This window comes from Triticum urartu, chromosome 6A (assembly GCF_056163025.1).
Source record: "Triticum urartu cultivar PI428250 chromosome 6A, HENAU_Tu73, whole genome shotgun sequence".
Lineage (NCBI taxonomy): Eukaryota > Viridiplantae > Streptophyta > Magnoliopsida > Poales > Poaceae > Triticum > Triticum urartu.
Genome location: NC_141878.1, coordinates 226,328,496 through 226,345,278, shown reverse-complemented (window position 1 = coordinate 226,345,278; position 16,783 = coordinate 226,328,496). Strand labels below are relative to the sequence as shown.

General features: G+C 43.3%; 1 protein-coding gene across 4 annotated transcripts; it reads right to left on the bottom strand.

Annotated features, from left to right (window-relative positions):
* Positions 1-1,399: 1,399 nt before the first annotated feature.
* Positions 1,400-5,867, bottom strand: LOC125512429 (Mitochondrial substrate carrier family protein). 4 transcript variants are annotated; one of them, XM_048677528.2, is made up of 7 exons: positions 5,586-5,867; positions 4,068-4,153; positions 3,763-3,970; positions 3,379-3,511; positions 3,070-3,254; positions 2,871-2,987; positions 1,400-2,066 (listed from the first exon to the last, which is right to left on the bottom strand). In XM_048677528.2, exons 1-7 carry the CDS (start codon positions 5,712-5,714, stop codon positions 1,923-1,925), a joined length of 1,002 nt encoding a protein of 333 aa, XP_048533485.1. In that variant the 5' UTR covers positions 5,715-5,867; the 3' UTR covers positions 1,400-1,922. The 4 variants fall into 4 exon arrangements, with proteins under 4 accessions (XP_048533485.1, XP_048533486.1, XP_087383778.1 ...); XM_048677529.2 differs by having other exon boundaries at positions 3,379-3,505; XM_087527652.1 differs by having other exon boundaries at positions 2,871-2,993; positions 5,586-5,865.
* Positions 5,868-16,783: the final 10,916 nt, after the last annotated feature.

Sequence of the window (16,783 nt, the reverse complement as noted above, 5' to 3'; positions counted from 1 at the left end):
GGGCCCTTAGAAGGCCAAAAGGTAACATGGGATGGAAACGACCCAACGGAATAATGGGTGGTTAATGGGTGTAAAGCAATTCACTATTTATTATGGGTCAGTTTCACCACGGGCCCTTAAAAGGCTCTGATTTACAAAGGGCCTCATATGGGCCGAAGGACATCATGGGCCATACATGGGTCGGAAGTTACGACGGGTTAGAATCATATTGGAGGGCCCAGATGACGCTGCTGGGCCTAATTCGGATAGGCCATAACGGGTCACGAGTTAGTGGGCTGTAAATGGGCTATATGCGAACAAGCCGTTACAGGCTTTTGTGACCCAGCCCGCTACCTTTTGATCAAGTCAAACATGCCAACCTTTTGACCTAAATGGACCACTGTTGGGCCAAGCCACGTGTCGACGTATCATAGGCGCGTCCCATCCATTGGCCGGATGACATCTGTCCAATCACGGAGTTGACACGTGGTTCCTTCTGCCAATGAGATTTTTACACGTGGAAAATCGTCATTGATCGTTGCTGTTAAGGGGTTATCGGATCTAAAACTAGACCTGATAGCTTAACCGCGACCTGTTACGGTGGATGACACGTGTCGGTTATCCTTGATGAAAGCACTTCCATAATGCGTCATTTATCGTCATGGAAATGGACACTTCAGTGATGATAATTTTGGTACTGTCATGGAACACTTCTACGACAACACATGTTTGACTGTCTTGATTCTGTCACAAAATCGTCATGAATGTACATGCATGACAGAAAATGTGATCTACTATGACAAACACATATCGAAGTGTTTTTTAGTACATGTGCTTTTCCTACATGTCAAGTCCTCTCCGTGGACTCCTTGTTGGTTTTATTTTCATTATCCATTAGGACCACGTGAGGGAGAGACGGGGGATAAGAGCGTGCGCTTGAGACAACGAAAAAGCGCAACTACGTTTTAAAGCAATTATGTTACTTCTACCCTTGCGGGTTGCTAGGACCGTGGTTGAGAGCTCCACATGGAAGAACAAGTTAGGGCATGTATAATGGTTTTATCCTAGCAATGCCACGTAGGATAAATGATGCGGTGGAGGAGAGAGAAATCATAAGAAAAGGCTTGTTTTCTCTTATTTAAAATAAGACAAGAGATGACCTCTTAAAACAATGTCTCACCATATTTTTAGAAATAACTAATTATTGAAGATAAGACTAAGAGATGATCCATTGTAAACATATATTTTTATCATCGCTAAATTACATGCAAAACTTAAGATAAAATTATGTTATCAACCATTGTACATGCCCTTATAAGAGAGCCTGGTTCTGCAAAAATCAGAAGTAATACTACAACGCAAAAGTTGACTGCATTTAAAACTTGGTCAAGTCGATTTTGTAGGAGGAAGAAGAAAGGAGGACAGTTGTCAGATCTCAATCTAATGGCTCAGAAAATCGGCTTACCCAAAATAAATTTTCAGGGACTTGTGTATAGCCGGTCCCATACTACAATAGGCAGAGGCAGCAAAAGGCTCTGAATTCTGACTTCACCAAGAAGTTTACATGTTGGTAGAAACTATCCGATCATTTATACAGAAACTATTACAATGTGAATTTCCACAATAATCAATACTAAGATGCAAGGAATTATACTTGCTTTTCTTTACAGCAAGGAATTCTACCTTTCTTCGACAGGAAGGAATTCTACCTCAGTACCTCTACTTCTACTTCTCTTGATAAAAGTCGAGACCTTCTCTTTTTTGGCATCTGCAGCTGCTGCTTATGGGCTTATTGAAGGGTAGAGCTATTATTTGTACTATACGAGACGAGCCTAAGAACTGCAAGGGTGCAGCTCCAAGAAAGAATACTATGCTACATCCTACATGCCAATTGAATATAAGGCACTAAGGCGTTGCGCCACCAGAAACGGTAACTAGTAGTTCTAACTGGAGTGAACAGGGGCAGCATTACTTCCGTCTTCTGACAACACAGGGACAACCACAGCTGCCTGCTCTCTAGATGGAACATTAAGCCAATCCTTCATCGAGTCATAAACAGTGAACCCTATGGCTACTGATGGGACGACCTGTAAAAAAAAGGAGAAATTAAGAAAAATTATGCTTTCACCTTGAACACAAACTGTACTTCAAAGAAGACACATGTTACATATGCAATGTGCATAACTATATACATCAATAGTTGTTAAGCATGGGACTAATTTTACCTATAAAATAGACACAAGACAAAAATACACTGAATATTCCGATTTAGAACTTCTTAAAGCATGATCACATAGAGGGAGCAACAATTGTTAATGAAATATTCCGAGCCAAGAAAATCTGAGCCTAGTCGATTAATAAATTGACATAACAGCACAAGTGCAAAATGAACAAAGGAATGTGGAGATTTGGAATGACAGTACACTCAAGAAGTTATAGGCCAGCCTTTTTAAAAATTTTATAATAAGTACAAGGCTGCCCACACTGACGACAAACGGGTACTGCTGTGTTCCAGCCACATGTCTACATTTGTCGTCAGCAAATAGATGGGCATTTTAACGACAATTAATTATCTATATCTGAGCGAGTTGCATAAATTCAACAAATCTTAACCGTTCAACCGCGTCTATGTCTATCCAATGGTTTACGTCACTCTGGTGTTTAACGTTAAACATGTTTACCGCTAGACACATTTACAGCCCTCCCTTAATATCATGCCTAATATCAATGTCAGCGTTAACTGAGTAACTATATCCTATCTAATATTAACATGCAATTTACATCTTACCTAATAACATGCAATACAATTAAGAATCAATTAATATCTTGCCTGATATTAATGTACAATGGGCGTACACAATTACTAGTTACTAGTGTTATAAGTGTCTCACCTTCAAATAGTTGATAGATAGTCCTGAAAACAGTTGCTTCCAACCTTGATGTTTCGCTATCATAACAAGGCTTCCAAATGTTCCTTTCCCCTTCACGAGGTTGGACAATGAGAACGCCTGAACCTAAAACCAATGCATCAAAATCTTCTTTAGAACAACCAAGATGTTTAACAACCACAAACAACGAAGGTAATTATACCTGCATTTGCCGCCTAACAACATCAAGGGGATACGTTATTGTCTGTCCTAACAAACCAGCAACTGATCCACAAGCAAGTTTCGGTATGATATCTTTTCTGTGCTCTTCAGGAACATGAGTCTTCATCTTCTCATAGAAATAGAATTTAAGACCGGAATAAGGGAAGATTCCATATAATGATGGAGCTGGACAAGAAGTTAGTTAATACAGCAACGTAATGAAATCTTGGCAATAACAACAAAGCCCTTTGTCCCAAGAATGAAATCTTGGCCTTGAGCAAAATTTGGAATTACAAAAAATATAGCGTACCCATGCCACGGTATAGGCCTTTCAAGCCATTTTGCCTGTATATTGTTTTCACACAATCAAGGATACCTTTATAAACCTGTTCGGAGGGCTTAGATTCTCTTAAACTGAGGTTCACTGCACCTTTGACCTGCAGCTGATTATTAATCACTTAGTGCTGAGTTGAACAGTACAGTACCACAAACTGAACGAAATGAGTCTATACTCATATAAGACTAAGAGCAAACTAGTAGCTAGACAGATCCACTCAAACACAGCAACATCAGTATCACCCAAAAACGTTGCTGTTATATTATTTCATAGAACAACATCAAAAGCGAACTTATAGAACCATACTGGAGAAGTATTGTTTTCCTCTGCAGTTAAGGACACAAGAACTAAGCTAACCTGATAAGCCAACTTTGTGCGAACCAGATCAAGCGGATATGTGGATACGACTGCTGTTCCTCCAGCTATTGATCCGGCCACTAGATCAAGAACAGGCCCTTGCTCAACATTAGGAAAACCAAGAATGATCCATCGGCGATACTCTTCGTATGCCATGTAATGCAAAGCTGCATAAGGAACGATCCTAGCAACGCTGGCACCATTGCCCCTTATGAAAAGCAATTCAAAAGTCAGCTTAAGTTTGCACTATACAAGTATATATTGCTAGGCTACATTTGTTACGTATATACTAAGAAGCAATAAACCTGTAAAACCCTAAGGGACCTTCTGTCTGATAGATTGTCCGAAACGATCCAACCAATCCAGACCCACGGAATTCTGCTCTTCTAGTCTGAAACCACCAACAGAAAATTTTAACCATACGAGAGTTAAACAACTACCATGCAAAGTTGCAAGGAGGTGGTTCTGTACAAGCATAAATGTCAAAGTCGTGCCAACAAAGTGGTTGAAACTGAGAATATAATTATTTTTGTTTACTCATTTGATCTATGACCAGTTTAAGAGTAGGATCATAAAAAACAGATAATTTATGCTGCTGTTTGAAAAACTCATAATGCAACATTCTTCAGTTGCACACCATGTGATTTGGAATTATTATGGTTTGGCCAGGAGGTAACTCAAGTTGGGACCAATTTTGCTGTGTGAAAATCCCCATGGGATTCCATTTTGCATAGAGTTAGTTAGATTATTATATTCTTCATGACCACAACCTAATCCTCTTCATCCAAGGTTACTGCAAAAGTAGAAATATACTAGCAGTACTCCATGTTAACATCAGTTCAATCACAGATGTTTGCTAATCTAGGCCCTTTTTCCTTCCAAATATATTTCTAGACCATGATTTTCTGACCAATACCCAATGAGTGTTCCCCTCCCAGAAAAAAAAATAGTAGCCCCAGGGACTTCTTCCTTACAAAGTTTTTCATTTCAAGAATTGACATTGCCTTATCTCATCATTATATACTCAATAATACTGTTGGAGCTAAGCATAAATAGGGTTTGCGATCAAGCAGTAGTTCAGGAAGCAAGAGTTTACTGAGGAGGATACCAATGCTTCTCAACCTAGAACCTCGGTTACAATTTAACAGTCAACAATTCTCAATTTTATTTTTTCCAAATCTGCATTTATTAGTGGTCCGAACTTAATTTCCTTGAGAGCAGGAATTAACTGAGGTCACAGTTTGAATAAATCCACACCTAACTTGTAGTATGTGTCTACTCTAATACATCACATACTTGTGTCAAACACTTGAAGACATTTATCCATAAATAGTTCAATACAAATAGTTCTCAGATTGCATATTTCGACAAAACAAAGTTGCAAAGAACCATGCCAAAACCTGCAAAACACTTGTACCGAATTCTGCACATGCTCTGTAACAGTATAAACCATCTAAGGATCATGTGCGAATTTTAAATCACATACCCAGGAGAGAATGCGAATGCTACCGCCTAGCTTATCACATTAGAAAGCATCTAACGATGATGACTCAAAACCCTCGCTGCATTATTTCGGGCGACAAGAACTGCATAACCTAGCAAGAAAGAGGAGCATGCGCCCTCCTCTGACAGAGAGCCGACCGTCCAAGATTCTTTGGTAACACCAACCTCACAAAATCGCATCTAAAATTGTAGCAAAATATGTCACGGGAACATTCGACGAGGATATAGAGCATATTCAGGAATCGCATTCCCCATCCTGAGAGAGCGTAATCAGGAGCCGGAATGAATTGCGCTGGAGATAGAGGATCGGTCATACGTGCCTGGAGGAGGATCTTGACGCGCTCGAGCGGCGCCACGGCGGACTTGGCGACGCCACCGGCGACCCCGCCGGCGATGAGCTCCCGCACGGCAAGCGGCAGTGCCCCGCCGCCTCTCTCCGCTGCCTCCATGACGCCGCCGCCGCCTGGGTCGTCCCGCCCGCCCGCCCTCACTCCTCGCTGGAGGGACGGCGGGAGAGGAGCGGAGGAAGCCCGGAGGCGCGCGCGAATTAGGTGGAAGCGGAGGAGGCGAGGAGGAAAGCTTAGGCGGAGAGAGACCGAAGGGAATTTTGTGTGCGCTCCGTGTGCAGGGGGCCCATATGTAAGCGGCTTTCGACGACCACGTGGAAAATGATTATGATTTTTTTAGGGAGAAGTAAAGACGAAATCGTTAGTTGTTATGGAATTGATGTTCATTGTTTGGTAGTGGCAGATGGTGGGCGCCAAGCTGCCCATGAGCGATCGAGCGCCAGGCAATGTTTTAAGCATGCACGGGTGTGTGTACATGATTTTGTATGCGGATTAAGAGCATGTCCAGTAGATGATACACCAAAAGTAGTATTTTCATCATAAAAAATCTCCAACTCCAACAAATCAATTAGAGCACTTGGTGATGTAAAAAAAAGCATTTGCTGATGCAAATTTTGCTACAGCCACATAGTCCCATGGTTCTCTGGTGATGTTAAATTTGCTCTACAACATTAAGTGGTTGTTTGAATAATGAGAATTAGTTGTGAGATTATAGGAAACAGGCTTTTGGAGGATTTTTAGCAAAATCGGTTTTTGCTATTTTTCTGTTACGACGGGTTTATATAATTCCTTGTTTGGATGTAAAAGTTAGGAACACAAGATTTACCAATTCTTTGACGGATGTGCTAAAACTCAGTCGACTGAGTTTTTACAATGTCTCAGTCGATGTCCCTGGCCAATGGATTGTTTGCAGCTTTAAGATTCGCTAGGGCCGTTGTCTTTTGTCGTATCAGCCTGTTTTAGGAGTGCAAACGGCCCGTTGTATTTTCTTTTCTTTTTCTATTGTGTGTACTGGACATGCATGGGCTGGGCATGAGATGGGTGTGGCCTTTCTGCTGTACTGAGCCATTTTTGTCGTTGCGTTCATCTCTGTGACAGCCAGTCCTCTTCTCACACACAAGCAATACTGCACACAAGCAATCTGTTGTGCTGGCCATTTTTTGTATAGCTGGTGCGTCTGTTTCTTTTTTATATCCATGTAATGTCTAAGTATAACTCAAATTTGTCCCATAAGAATGTAATGTTTTTCTTTCCATCTAGATAATGTCAAAAAAAATGACGGCCAAACTTGTGCATGTATGTTTTTTTGTCAATCTAGATAATGTACAGAACTGTTTCACCAATGTGTTTATATATATATATATATATATATATATATATATATATATATATATATATATATATATATATATATTTCCAATACTGAGAGCGTGCACTCTATAACACACACATGCAACTAGTTTTTTTTTCATTTTTAGATAAATCTTGTGAATGAGCATGCACACTTAGTTGTGCCATCTTTTTTTGTTCATTTTTTGCATATCTCATACCCGAAGTTAGCCTAGCTAGTCTGGTCTTTTTTTCCTTTTCAGTTGTGTGTATCCCATATATGAAATTAGCCTAGTTAGTCTGAGCACTTTTTTCCCTTTTTTGTTTTCTGATATTTTTCTATTGAAAAGGTAGACACATACAAATGCTCACATGTCTGTCACTATGCGCATATTTGTAAGTGTCACCCCCAACTACAGTGCATGTTCTCAATGTGATTGCAACTTAATGGTGTTTTGTCGCGCGGGGGGAGGGGGGGTTGGAGTTGTATGTCTACTATTAGGGCACACAACTGGAAAGTGTCGCCACTACAATTGCACGTCTTTAATGCGACTGGAAATGTCGCCCCAACTGTAAGTCTATGGTGTTTGTGTGTGGGGAGGGGGAGGCACCCGTGTACACTAGGCATGCAACTGCAAGTGTCACCCCTTGGCTGCAAATACATGTCTTCCACCCTGGTTGCAACTGAACTTTGTTTTGTCGGAGGGGGCGGCGAGGAGAGGGGGGCAGTTGCATGTGTACACTAGGCATGCAGTTGCAAGCATCGACCCCCGACTGCAACTGCATGTCTTCCTACAAGGTCGCAACTGGACTTTTTTTTTGTCAGAGCAGAGGGGGAGGCACGAGAGGGGGCATTGCATGTGTACACTAGGCATGCAACTACAATTTTTGCCCCCGAATGCAACTGCATATTTTCCAACAAGGTCGCAACTGGAAATTGTTCTGCCAGAGGGGCCGCAGGAGAGGGGCAATTGCATGTGTACACTAGGCATGCAATTGCATGTGTTGCCCCTGACTGCAACTGCATGTTTTACAACATGGTTGCAACTGGACTTTGTTTTGTCAGAGGGTGCGGCGGGGAGAGGGGGGCATTTGCATGCGTACACAAGACATGCAACTGAAAGCATCGACCCCGACTGCAATTGCATGTCTTCCAGCAAGGTTGCAACAAGTCCTTGTTTTGTCAGAGGGGCAACGGGAGGGGGGGGGGGTAGTTGCATGTGTAACAGTAGGGATGCAACTACAAGCATCGACCCTGACTGCAACTACATGTCTTCCAACAAGGTCGCAAGTGAAAATTGTTTTATCGGAGGGGTGGGGGGAAAGGGGGGCAAGTTGCATGTACACACTAGGCATGCAACTACAAGTGTACCCCTGACTGCAAGTGCATGTCTTCAAGGTGACTCGCAACTGAACTTGTTTTGTCAGGGGAGGGGCGCAATTGCATGTGTTCCGCTTGGCATGCAACTAAAAGTGTCGCCCTCGACTGCAACTTTGTTATGTTTTGCCGGTGTGGGAGAGGGAGAGGTAAGTAATTGCATGTTGGTCACTAGGCACGCAACATAGTGCAATTGCATGTTTTCAACATGACTGTAACTATGTGTTGTTTTGTCGAGGGAAGTTGGCAATTGCTTGTCTATCACTAGGCATGCAACTGCAAGTGCCGTCCCAGACTGCAATTTCATGTCTTCACCATGACTGCAACTTTATGGTTTTTATCGGTGGGAGGGGCAATTGCATGTGTGCCACCAGGCATGCAACTCTAAGTGTCACCCCAGACTGTAAATCTAGGTGGCGCATAGTGTTTGTTGGTCAGGAAGTTAGCAGTTGCCTGTTTTCCACTAGGCACGCAACTGCATGTCTCGCCCTCAATTGCACTTCCACTAGGCATGCAACTGCAAGTGTCGTCTCTGACTACAACTCTATGGTGCTTTCTTCGGAGGAGATAGTTGCATATCTGCTACTGGGCATGCAACTGTAAGTGTCACCCCGCTGCAACTTGATGGTGCTTATGTGTGTTTGTGGTGGGGAGCAATTGCACATCTACAACTAGGTATAATGCAACAACTGCTAGGATGGCTTGTGTGTAGTGATGAGACCAAGTACAAGTATATTTTCTAACATATTTTCTCATGTGTGATAAGAATGTCTCATAGTTAGGCTATTTTTTGCGGACCAGGCATCAAATGGTTAGGTTCCTTGTAATTAAACTAGTATATTAGCCTTCAAGTTCTAGACATGCCACTAGTTCTTGTATTTTTCTGAATTTTATTTAGGCTTTCCACTGATGATTTGTTTAGTGAGAGAAAAATGTTTTTCGTTGACTAGAAGATGTCTATGATGACTTCGTCAATTTTAACATGTGATGCCGGCTCAATATCTCAAAGGTGCTTATAATGATAGGATGTGTGTACATGTATATATAAGAGGTAAGTGTATGTACATGTATGTGGACATCTATGATTGTATTGTGTTAAAAAAATTAAACAATCTTTATTTTGTCATTTCTTTTTCTTTCTCGAACTTTTTTCAAATCAATAGGCAACGAGCAAGAAAACATGCAATGGCCATCGGTTGCTGTAAAAAGTTGAATGATCAATGATTGACAACAGATCTACACCATCGTTTCAAATCAATAGCCGACAGCTGACGACGGCCCAACAAATAGTGTGTGCAAACCCAGCCAAAGGCAACGAGCCCAACACCAACAAAAGAAAAAAAACATAAAACACCGAAGCCCACACAAACAGGCAAAGAAAGACCGATCGGAACCATGTTTTACTAACACAGATAAAGTGATGACATCAGCGACTGAGACTTCGCGAAGTCTAAGTCGACTGAGACCTAGACAAACCCATGCTTTGATTGGGTAGGCACTTATGCAGTTGCCTTCGTAGATTGCTTACTCCTTCCGTCCCGCTCCGTCGCTCCGAGCAGGATGGCAGTGAGGACGCTGGTCACGAGACCAAGCACATGAGATAATGTTGCGTGCATCATGAAAGTTGGGCATGATGCCCTCATATGTTGCAGCCGCAACACGCGGAAGCGGCAGCAAGAACAACACGGGGACAAAAATCACATATTTGACTTGTAGGCTAAATGAGTTCACGATCTGAAATACTCTTGAATTTTTTTCACAAACTGATCATTTTGTGTGGCGCCTGATAGCCGGGCGCTGCACTCCACTATGCATCGCCTTTGTCTTAGGCATCGCATGCCTGACCAGCATGGCAGCCTAGGGCCAGCCGCGGCCGCCGTGCAGCGCCTAAGGCGTAGGCGCCACACTTGTAATGTGCAGCGCCTAGCGCTTAGGCGCCACACATGCAATGTACAACGCCCGGTTCTTAGTGAAGGAAATATGCCCTAGAGGCAATAATAAGTTGTTATTTATATTTCCTTATATCATGATAAATGTTTATTATTCATGCTAGAATTGTATTAACCGGAAACTTGATACATGTGTGAATACATAGACAAAACAGAGTGTCCCTAGTATGCCTCTACGTGACTAGCTCGTTAATCAAAGATGGTTAAGTTTCCTGACCATAGACATGTATTGTCATTTGATGAACGGGATCACATCATTAGGAGAATGATGTGATGGACAAGGCCCACCCGTTAGCTTAGCATAATGATTGTTAAGTTTTATTGCTATTGCTTTCTTCATGACTTATACATATTCCTTTGACTATGAAGTTATGCAACTCCCGAATACCGGAGGAACACCTTGTGTGCTATCAAACGTCACAACGTAACTGGGTGATTATAAAGATGCTCTACATGTGTCTCCGAAGGTGTTTGTTGGGTTGGCATAGATCGAGATTAGGATTTGACACTCCGAGTATCGGAGAGGTATCTCTGGGCCCTCTCGGTAATGCACATCACGATAAGCCTTGCAAGCAATATGACTAATGAGTTAGTTGCGGGATGATGCATTATGGAGCGAGTAAATAGTCTTGCCGGTAACGAGATTGAACTAGGTATGAAGATACCGACGATTGAATCTCGGGCAAGTAACATACCGATGACAAAGGGAATGACGTATGTTGTCATTGTGGTTTGACCAATAAAGATCTTCATAGAATATGTAGGAACCAATATGAGCATCCAGGTTCCGCTATTGGTTATTGATCAGAGATGTGTCTCGGTCATGTCTACATAGTTTTCGAACCCGTAGGGTCCGCACGCTTAACGTTCGATGACGATTTGTATTATGAGTTATGTGTTTTGGTGACTGAAGATTGTTCGGAGTCCCAGATGAGATTACGGACATGATGAGAAGTCTCGAAATGGTCAAGAGGTAAAGATTGATATATTGGACGATAGTATTCGGACACCGGAATGGTTTCGGGGTGTTTTGGATATTTATCGGAGTACCGAGGGGTTACCGGAACCCCCAGGAGAAAGTAATGGGCCAACATGGGCCATAGGGTAGAGAGAGGGCAGCCCACAAGGGGTGGCGCGCCCCCCCATGGGAGTCCGAATTGGACAAGGGGAGGGGCGCGACCCCCCTTTCCTTCTCCCTCTCCCTCTCCCTCTCCTTCCCCTTTACCCCTCCGAAAGAAAGGAAGGGGGGCCGACTAGGACTGTGAATCCAAGTCGGTTTCCCCCCATTTGGCGCGCCCCTAGGGCCGGCCTCCTCCCTCTCCTCCTTTATATATGGGGGCAGAGGCACCCCAAAGAACATCAACTATTCTCTTAGCCGTGTGCGGTGCCCCCCTCCACAGTTTACTCCTCCGATCATATTGTCGTAGTGCTTAGGCGAAGCCCTACGTGGATCACATCACCATCACCGTCACCACGCCATCGTGCTGACGAAACTCTCCGTTGACACTTTGCTGGATCAAGAGTTCGAGGGACGTCATCGAGCTAAATGTGTGCTGAACTCGGAGGTGCCCTACGTTCGGTGCTTGATTGGTTGGATCGCGAAGACGTTCGATTACATCAACCACGTTAAGTTAACGCTTCCGCTTTCGGTCTACGAGGGTACGTGGACACACTCTCCCCCTCTCGTTGATATGCATCTCCTAGATAGATCTTGCGTGATCGTAGGATTTTTTTTTGAAATTGCATGCTAAGTTCCCCTTCAGTGGCATACGAGCCAGGTCTATGCGTAGATGATATGCACGAGTAGAACACAAAGAGTTGTGGGCAATCATAGTCATACTGCTTACCACCAACGTCTTATTTTGATTCGGCGGTATTGTTGGATGAAACAGCCCGAACCAACCTTACATGACCACGTTCATGAGACCGGTTCCACCGACAGACATGCAACTTGTTTTGCATAAAGGTGGCTGGCGGGTGTATGTTTCTCCAACTTTAGTTGAATCGAATTTTAATACGGTCGGTCCTTGTTGAAGGTTAAAACAACACACTTGATGAAAATCGTTGTGGTTTTCATGCGTAGGTATGAACGGTTCTTACTAGAAGCCCGTAGCAGTCACGTAAAACTTGCAACAACAAAGTAGAGGACGTCTAACTTGTTTTTGCAGGGCATGTTGTGATGTGATATGGTCAAGACATGATGTGATATACATTATTGTATGAGGTGATCATGTTTTGTATAAGTTATCGGCAACTAGTAGGAGCCTTATGGTTGTCGCTTTATTGTATGAAATGCAATCGCCATGTAATTGCTTTACTTTATCACTACGCGTTATTGATAGTTGTAGAAGCAATAGTTGGCGAGACGATAACGACGCTACGATGGAGATCAAGGTGTCAAGTCGGTGACGATGGAGATCATGACGGTGCTTTGGAGATGGAGATTGTGATGCCGGGATAATTAAGCTACAATAAACCCCTGCTAATGGTGCCACGTCATCACATTACTGTTGCTAATCCTCACTTTATCCAGATCACAATTCAAATTCAAATTCAAATTAAAGTCCAATATTCAAAATTTTCAAACATGCAAAATAAAATGTTCAAAGTGTGGCAAATTGTAACACCCTCGATGCGACTATATCTCCCACGTGTCGAGGCACGACTTAGACGCATAATCGCATTGAAGGCATATGTCGCAAGTTCGGCAATCTTCACAACATCCCATGTAATATAAATAATAAAGGGGAGATAACATAGTTGGCTTACACTAGCCACGTCAATCAAGTACATAAATAACATTACATCAACCAAACACTCATGGCCCGACTACGGCGCCAAAATAAAAGAGAACCCAACATGCGACACGGTCCCAATCACCCCCAACTGGGCACCACTACTGATCATCAGGAAAGGAAACATAGTAACATTGAGAGTCTTCGTCGAACTCCCACTTGAGCTCAAGCGCGTCACCTGGAGCGGAATCATCAGGCCCTACATCTGGTGTAATAGTAATCTGTGAGCCACAGGGACTCAGCAATCTCGCACCCTCGCGATCAAGACTATTTAAGCTTATAGGTTAAGGCAAGGTAAATATGTAGAGCTACAGCAAGCGACTAGCAAGTATGGTGGCTAACTTATTCGCAAAAGAGAGCGAGAAGAGGAGGCAAAGCGCAAGCGAGAAACTAGAGAGCAACCTGCACAAACATTACTCCAACACCGTGTCCACTTCCCGGACTCCGCCGAGAAGAGGCCATCACGGTAACACACTCAGTTGATTCATTTTAATTAAGTTAAGGTTCAAGTTATCTACAACCGGACATTAACAAATTCCCATCTGCCCCTAACCGCGGGCATGGCTTTTGAAAGTTCAAATCCCTGCAGGGGAGTCCCAATTTAGCCCATGACAAGCTCTCACGGTCAACGAAGGAATAGACCTCCTCCCAAGACGTTCCGATCAGACTCGGTATCTCGGTACTTCAAGACAACTCCGACAATGGTAAAACAAGTCCAACAACACCACCCGCTGTGCCGACAAATCCTGATAGGAGCTGCACATATCTCGTTCTCAGGGCACACCGGATAAGCTAAGCGTACGGGAGCCAACGTAACCCAAGTTGCCAAGGGACGGCCCCGCATGGTGCTCTAGGTTGGACCAACACTCAGAGGAGCACTGGCCGGGGGTTTTAAAATAAGATGACCCTTGAGTCCGCGAAACCCAAGGGAAAAGGCTAGGTGGCAAATGGTAAAACCAAGGTTGGGCATTGCTGGAGGAGCTTTATTCAAGGCGGACTGTCAAGGGGTTCCCATTATAACCCAACCGCGTAAGGAACGCTAAATCCGGGAACATAACACCGATATGACAGAAACTAGGGCGGCAAGAGTGGAACAAAACACTAGGCGAGAGGCCGAGCCTTCCACCCTTTACCAAGTATATAGATGCATTAAGATAACATAGCAATATAATGATATCCCAACAAGTAAATAAATGTTCCAACAAGGAACGGCCTCCGATCTTCACCTGCAACTAGCAACGCTATAAGAGGGGCTGAGCAAAGCGGTAACACAGCCAATCAACGGTTTGCTAGGACAAGGTGGGTTAGAGGTTTGACATGGCAATTTGGGAGGCTTGAAAGCAAGTGGTAGGCATCGTAGCATTGGCATAGCAAAAGAGCGAGCAAACTAGCATAGCAAAGATAGTAGTGATTTCGAGGGTATGATCATCTTGCCTGCACAGTTGTCAGAGTTGACTGGATCCTCGAAAGCAAACTCAACGGGCTCCTCGTTAGCGAACTCGTCTCCCGGCTCTACCCAAACAAGACAAACAAGCAACAAGGACACAATCAACCACGTGAAAGGATCAAGCAATATGATGCAATGATGATATGCTATGCGGGATGCGATGCGGGATGCAAAATGCAAGATATGACAGGAAACGCATTAACCTGGCCTCAACTTGGAAATCCAAGTGTGCCACTGGAAAGATGAGATGAAATTTCTTGAAAACGATATAAAGAACGCCGGAATCGGAGTTACGGTTTGGAAATGGCAAGCGATTCAAAAATGACACCGGTCTGCGATTAACAACAAGTAGCCATCTAAATGCAATGAGATGAACATGCTACAGCAGCCAAACATGACAACAAAATACATGGCAGGGATGCATTCAATATGCTTAACAAAAGTCTAGCATTGAGCTACGGCCAATTCATCCATTAACAGGTTCAAACAAGCTTGGCAAAAATGCATATGACAAACAGATCCCAGACTTAGTGAAATTAACACTTGTCTGGAATTTCAGATCAGGTAGCACTCTTCGGAGCAACAAAACTACATGCTAAAGGACCTGAACATGGCAATGTAAAGCATGGAATGGAGCTACTCAAAGAGCTTAACAAAAGTCCCTTAGTGACCTTGAGCCAAAAGGGATCAGAAAATACAATTGCAAGCATGTGAACATAGCAAAAACATAATCAGTTTTCAGACTTAGTGAAAACTGGCACATGCTCAAACATAACTCAAGTAGGCATGTTTACGATCTCGATGTACTCACTATAGAGCAAGTCATGACAAGACAAGCATACACCCATCAAGAACACACAAAATGCAAGCTAGACATGGCAAGAACAATAACATAGCATGCACGGATCAACTACAACATCACCGGCAAAATTGCAAACAAGTTGACAATCTTCCCAGATTCACAAAGTAGCAAAACTAGAGCTTGATTGACTCAAGCTAGGGTGCTCCATAATTGCAAACAAAGACATGGATGGATAGAGCACTACAATATTAACAAAACATCCTTACTGATCATCCTCAAAATAGGCACGAATCACTAGGAAACAACATGAACATATGGCATCATGAGATAAACAGCTCAAGGATTTAGTGGAATTGCTAAGTCCCTGAAAACAGAATTAGCAAGTGCACCACTTTGTGAGCTCGTGCTAGTCATCACACTCATCACAAAAATACATGGGTTGCACCTCTGGAAAGATGACAAAACCCTTAACAAAACATATGTAGAGCATCAGGGCATATCATGCACACATTAATCATGGCAAAAATGACAAAAACCTAAATGGAGTAGCAGATCTGACAATTAACTCAAGTAGCCCTCTTCTAACAGCATTTCGGGCATCAAGATGAACTCAAATGAAAATGATGCAATGGAATGAAATGATGTACTCTCTGAGATGAACATTTTGATATGCTATATGCATGAATCGGAGCTACGGATGCAAAGTTACAGCACGATGAAGTTATGCAAAAAAAATACTAGGAGGAGGCAAAAGTCAACCTGATCTAGGGTTTCGTCCGGATTTTCGGGGAGGAGGCTATATATATAGGTAGAGGGAGCTAGGAGAGTCCAAATGAGGTGCGGTTTTCGGCCACGTGATCGTGATCGAACGATCTAGATGATGGAGAAGGCTTAGGTGGGTTTTGGGCCAAATTGGAGGGGTGTTGGGCTGCAACACACACGAGGCCTTTTCGGTCCCTCGGTTAACCGTTGGAGTATCAAACGAAGTCCAAATGATACGAAACTTGACAGGCGGTCTACCGGTAGTAAACCAAGGCCGCTTGGCAAGTCTCGGTCCAATCCGGAAATGTTTAATCCCCACACACGAAAGAAAGGTAGAAATGACCACCGGAGGAGAACGAAGCGCCGGAATGCAAAACGGACAACGGGGAAAATGCTCGAATGCATGAGATGAACACATATGCAAATGCAATGCACATGATGAGATGATATGAGATGCATGACAACGACAACAACACACGGAGACATAGACCCGAACCCGAGAAAATAAATTAACTTAATGCCGGAAACGGCAGGAGTTGGAGTACAAATTGGGAAAGTTATATCCGGGGTGTTACAACACTCCACCACTACGAAAGGATCTCGTCCCGAGATCTAGGACTGAAAAAATGCCGGGTACTCAGAACGGAGGTGATCCTCGTGTTCCCAGGTAGCTTCACGGTCGGAATGGTGTGACCACTTGACTTTGAGA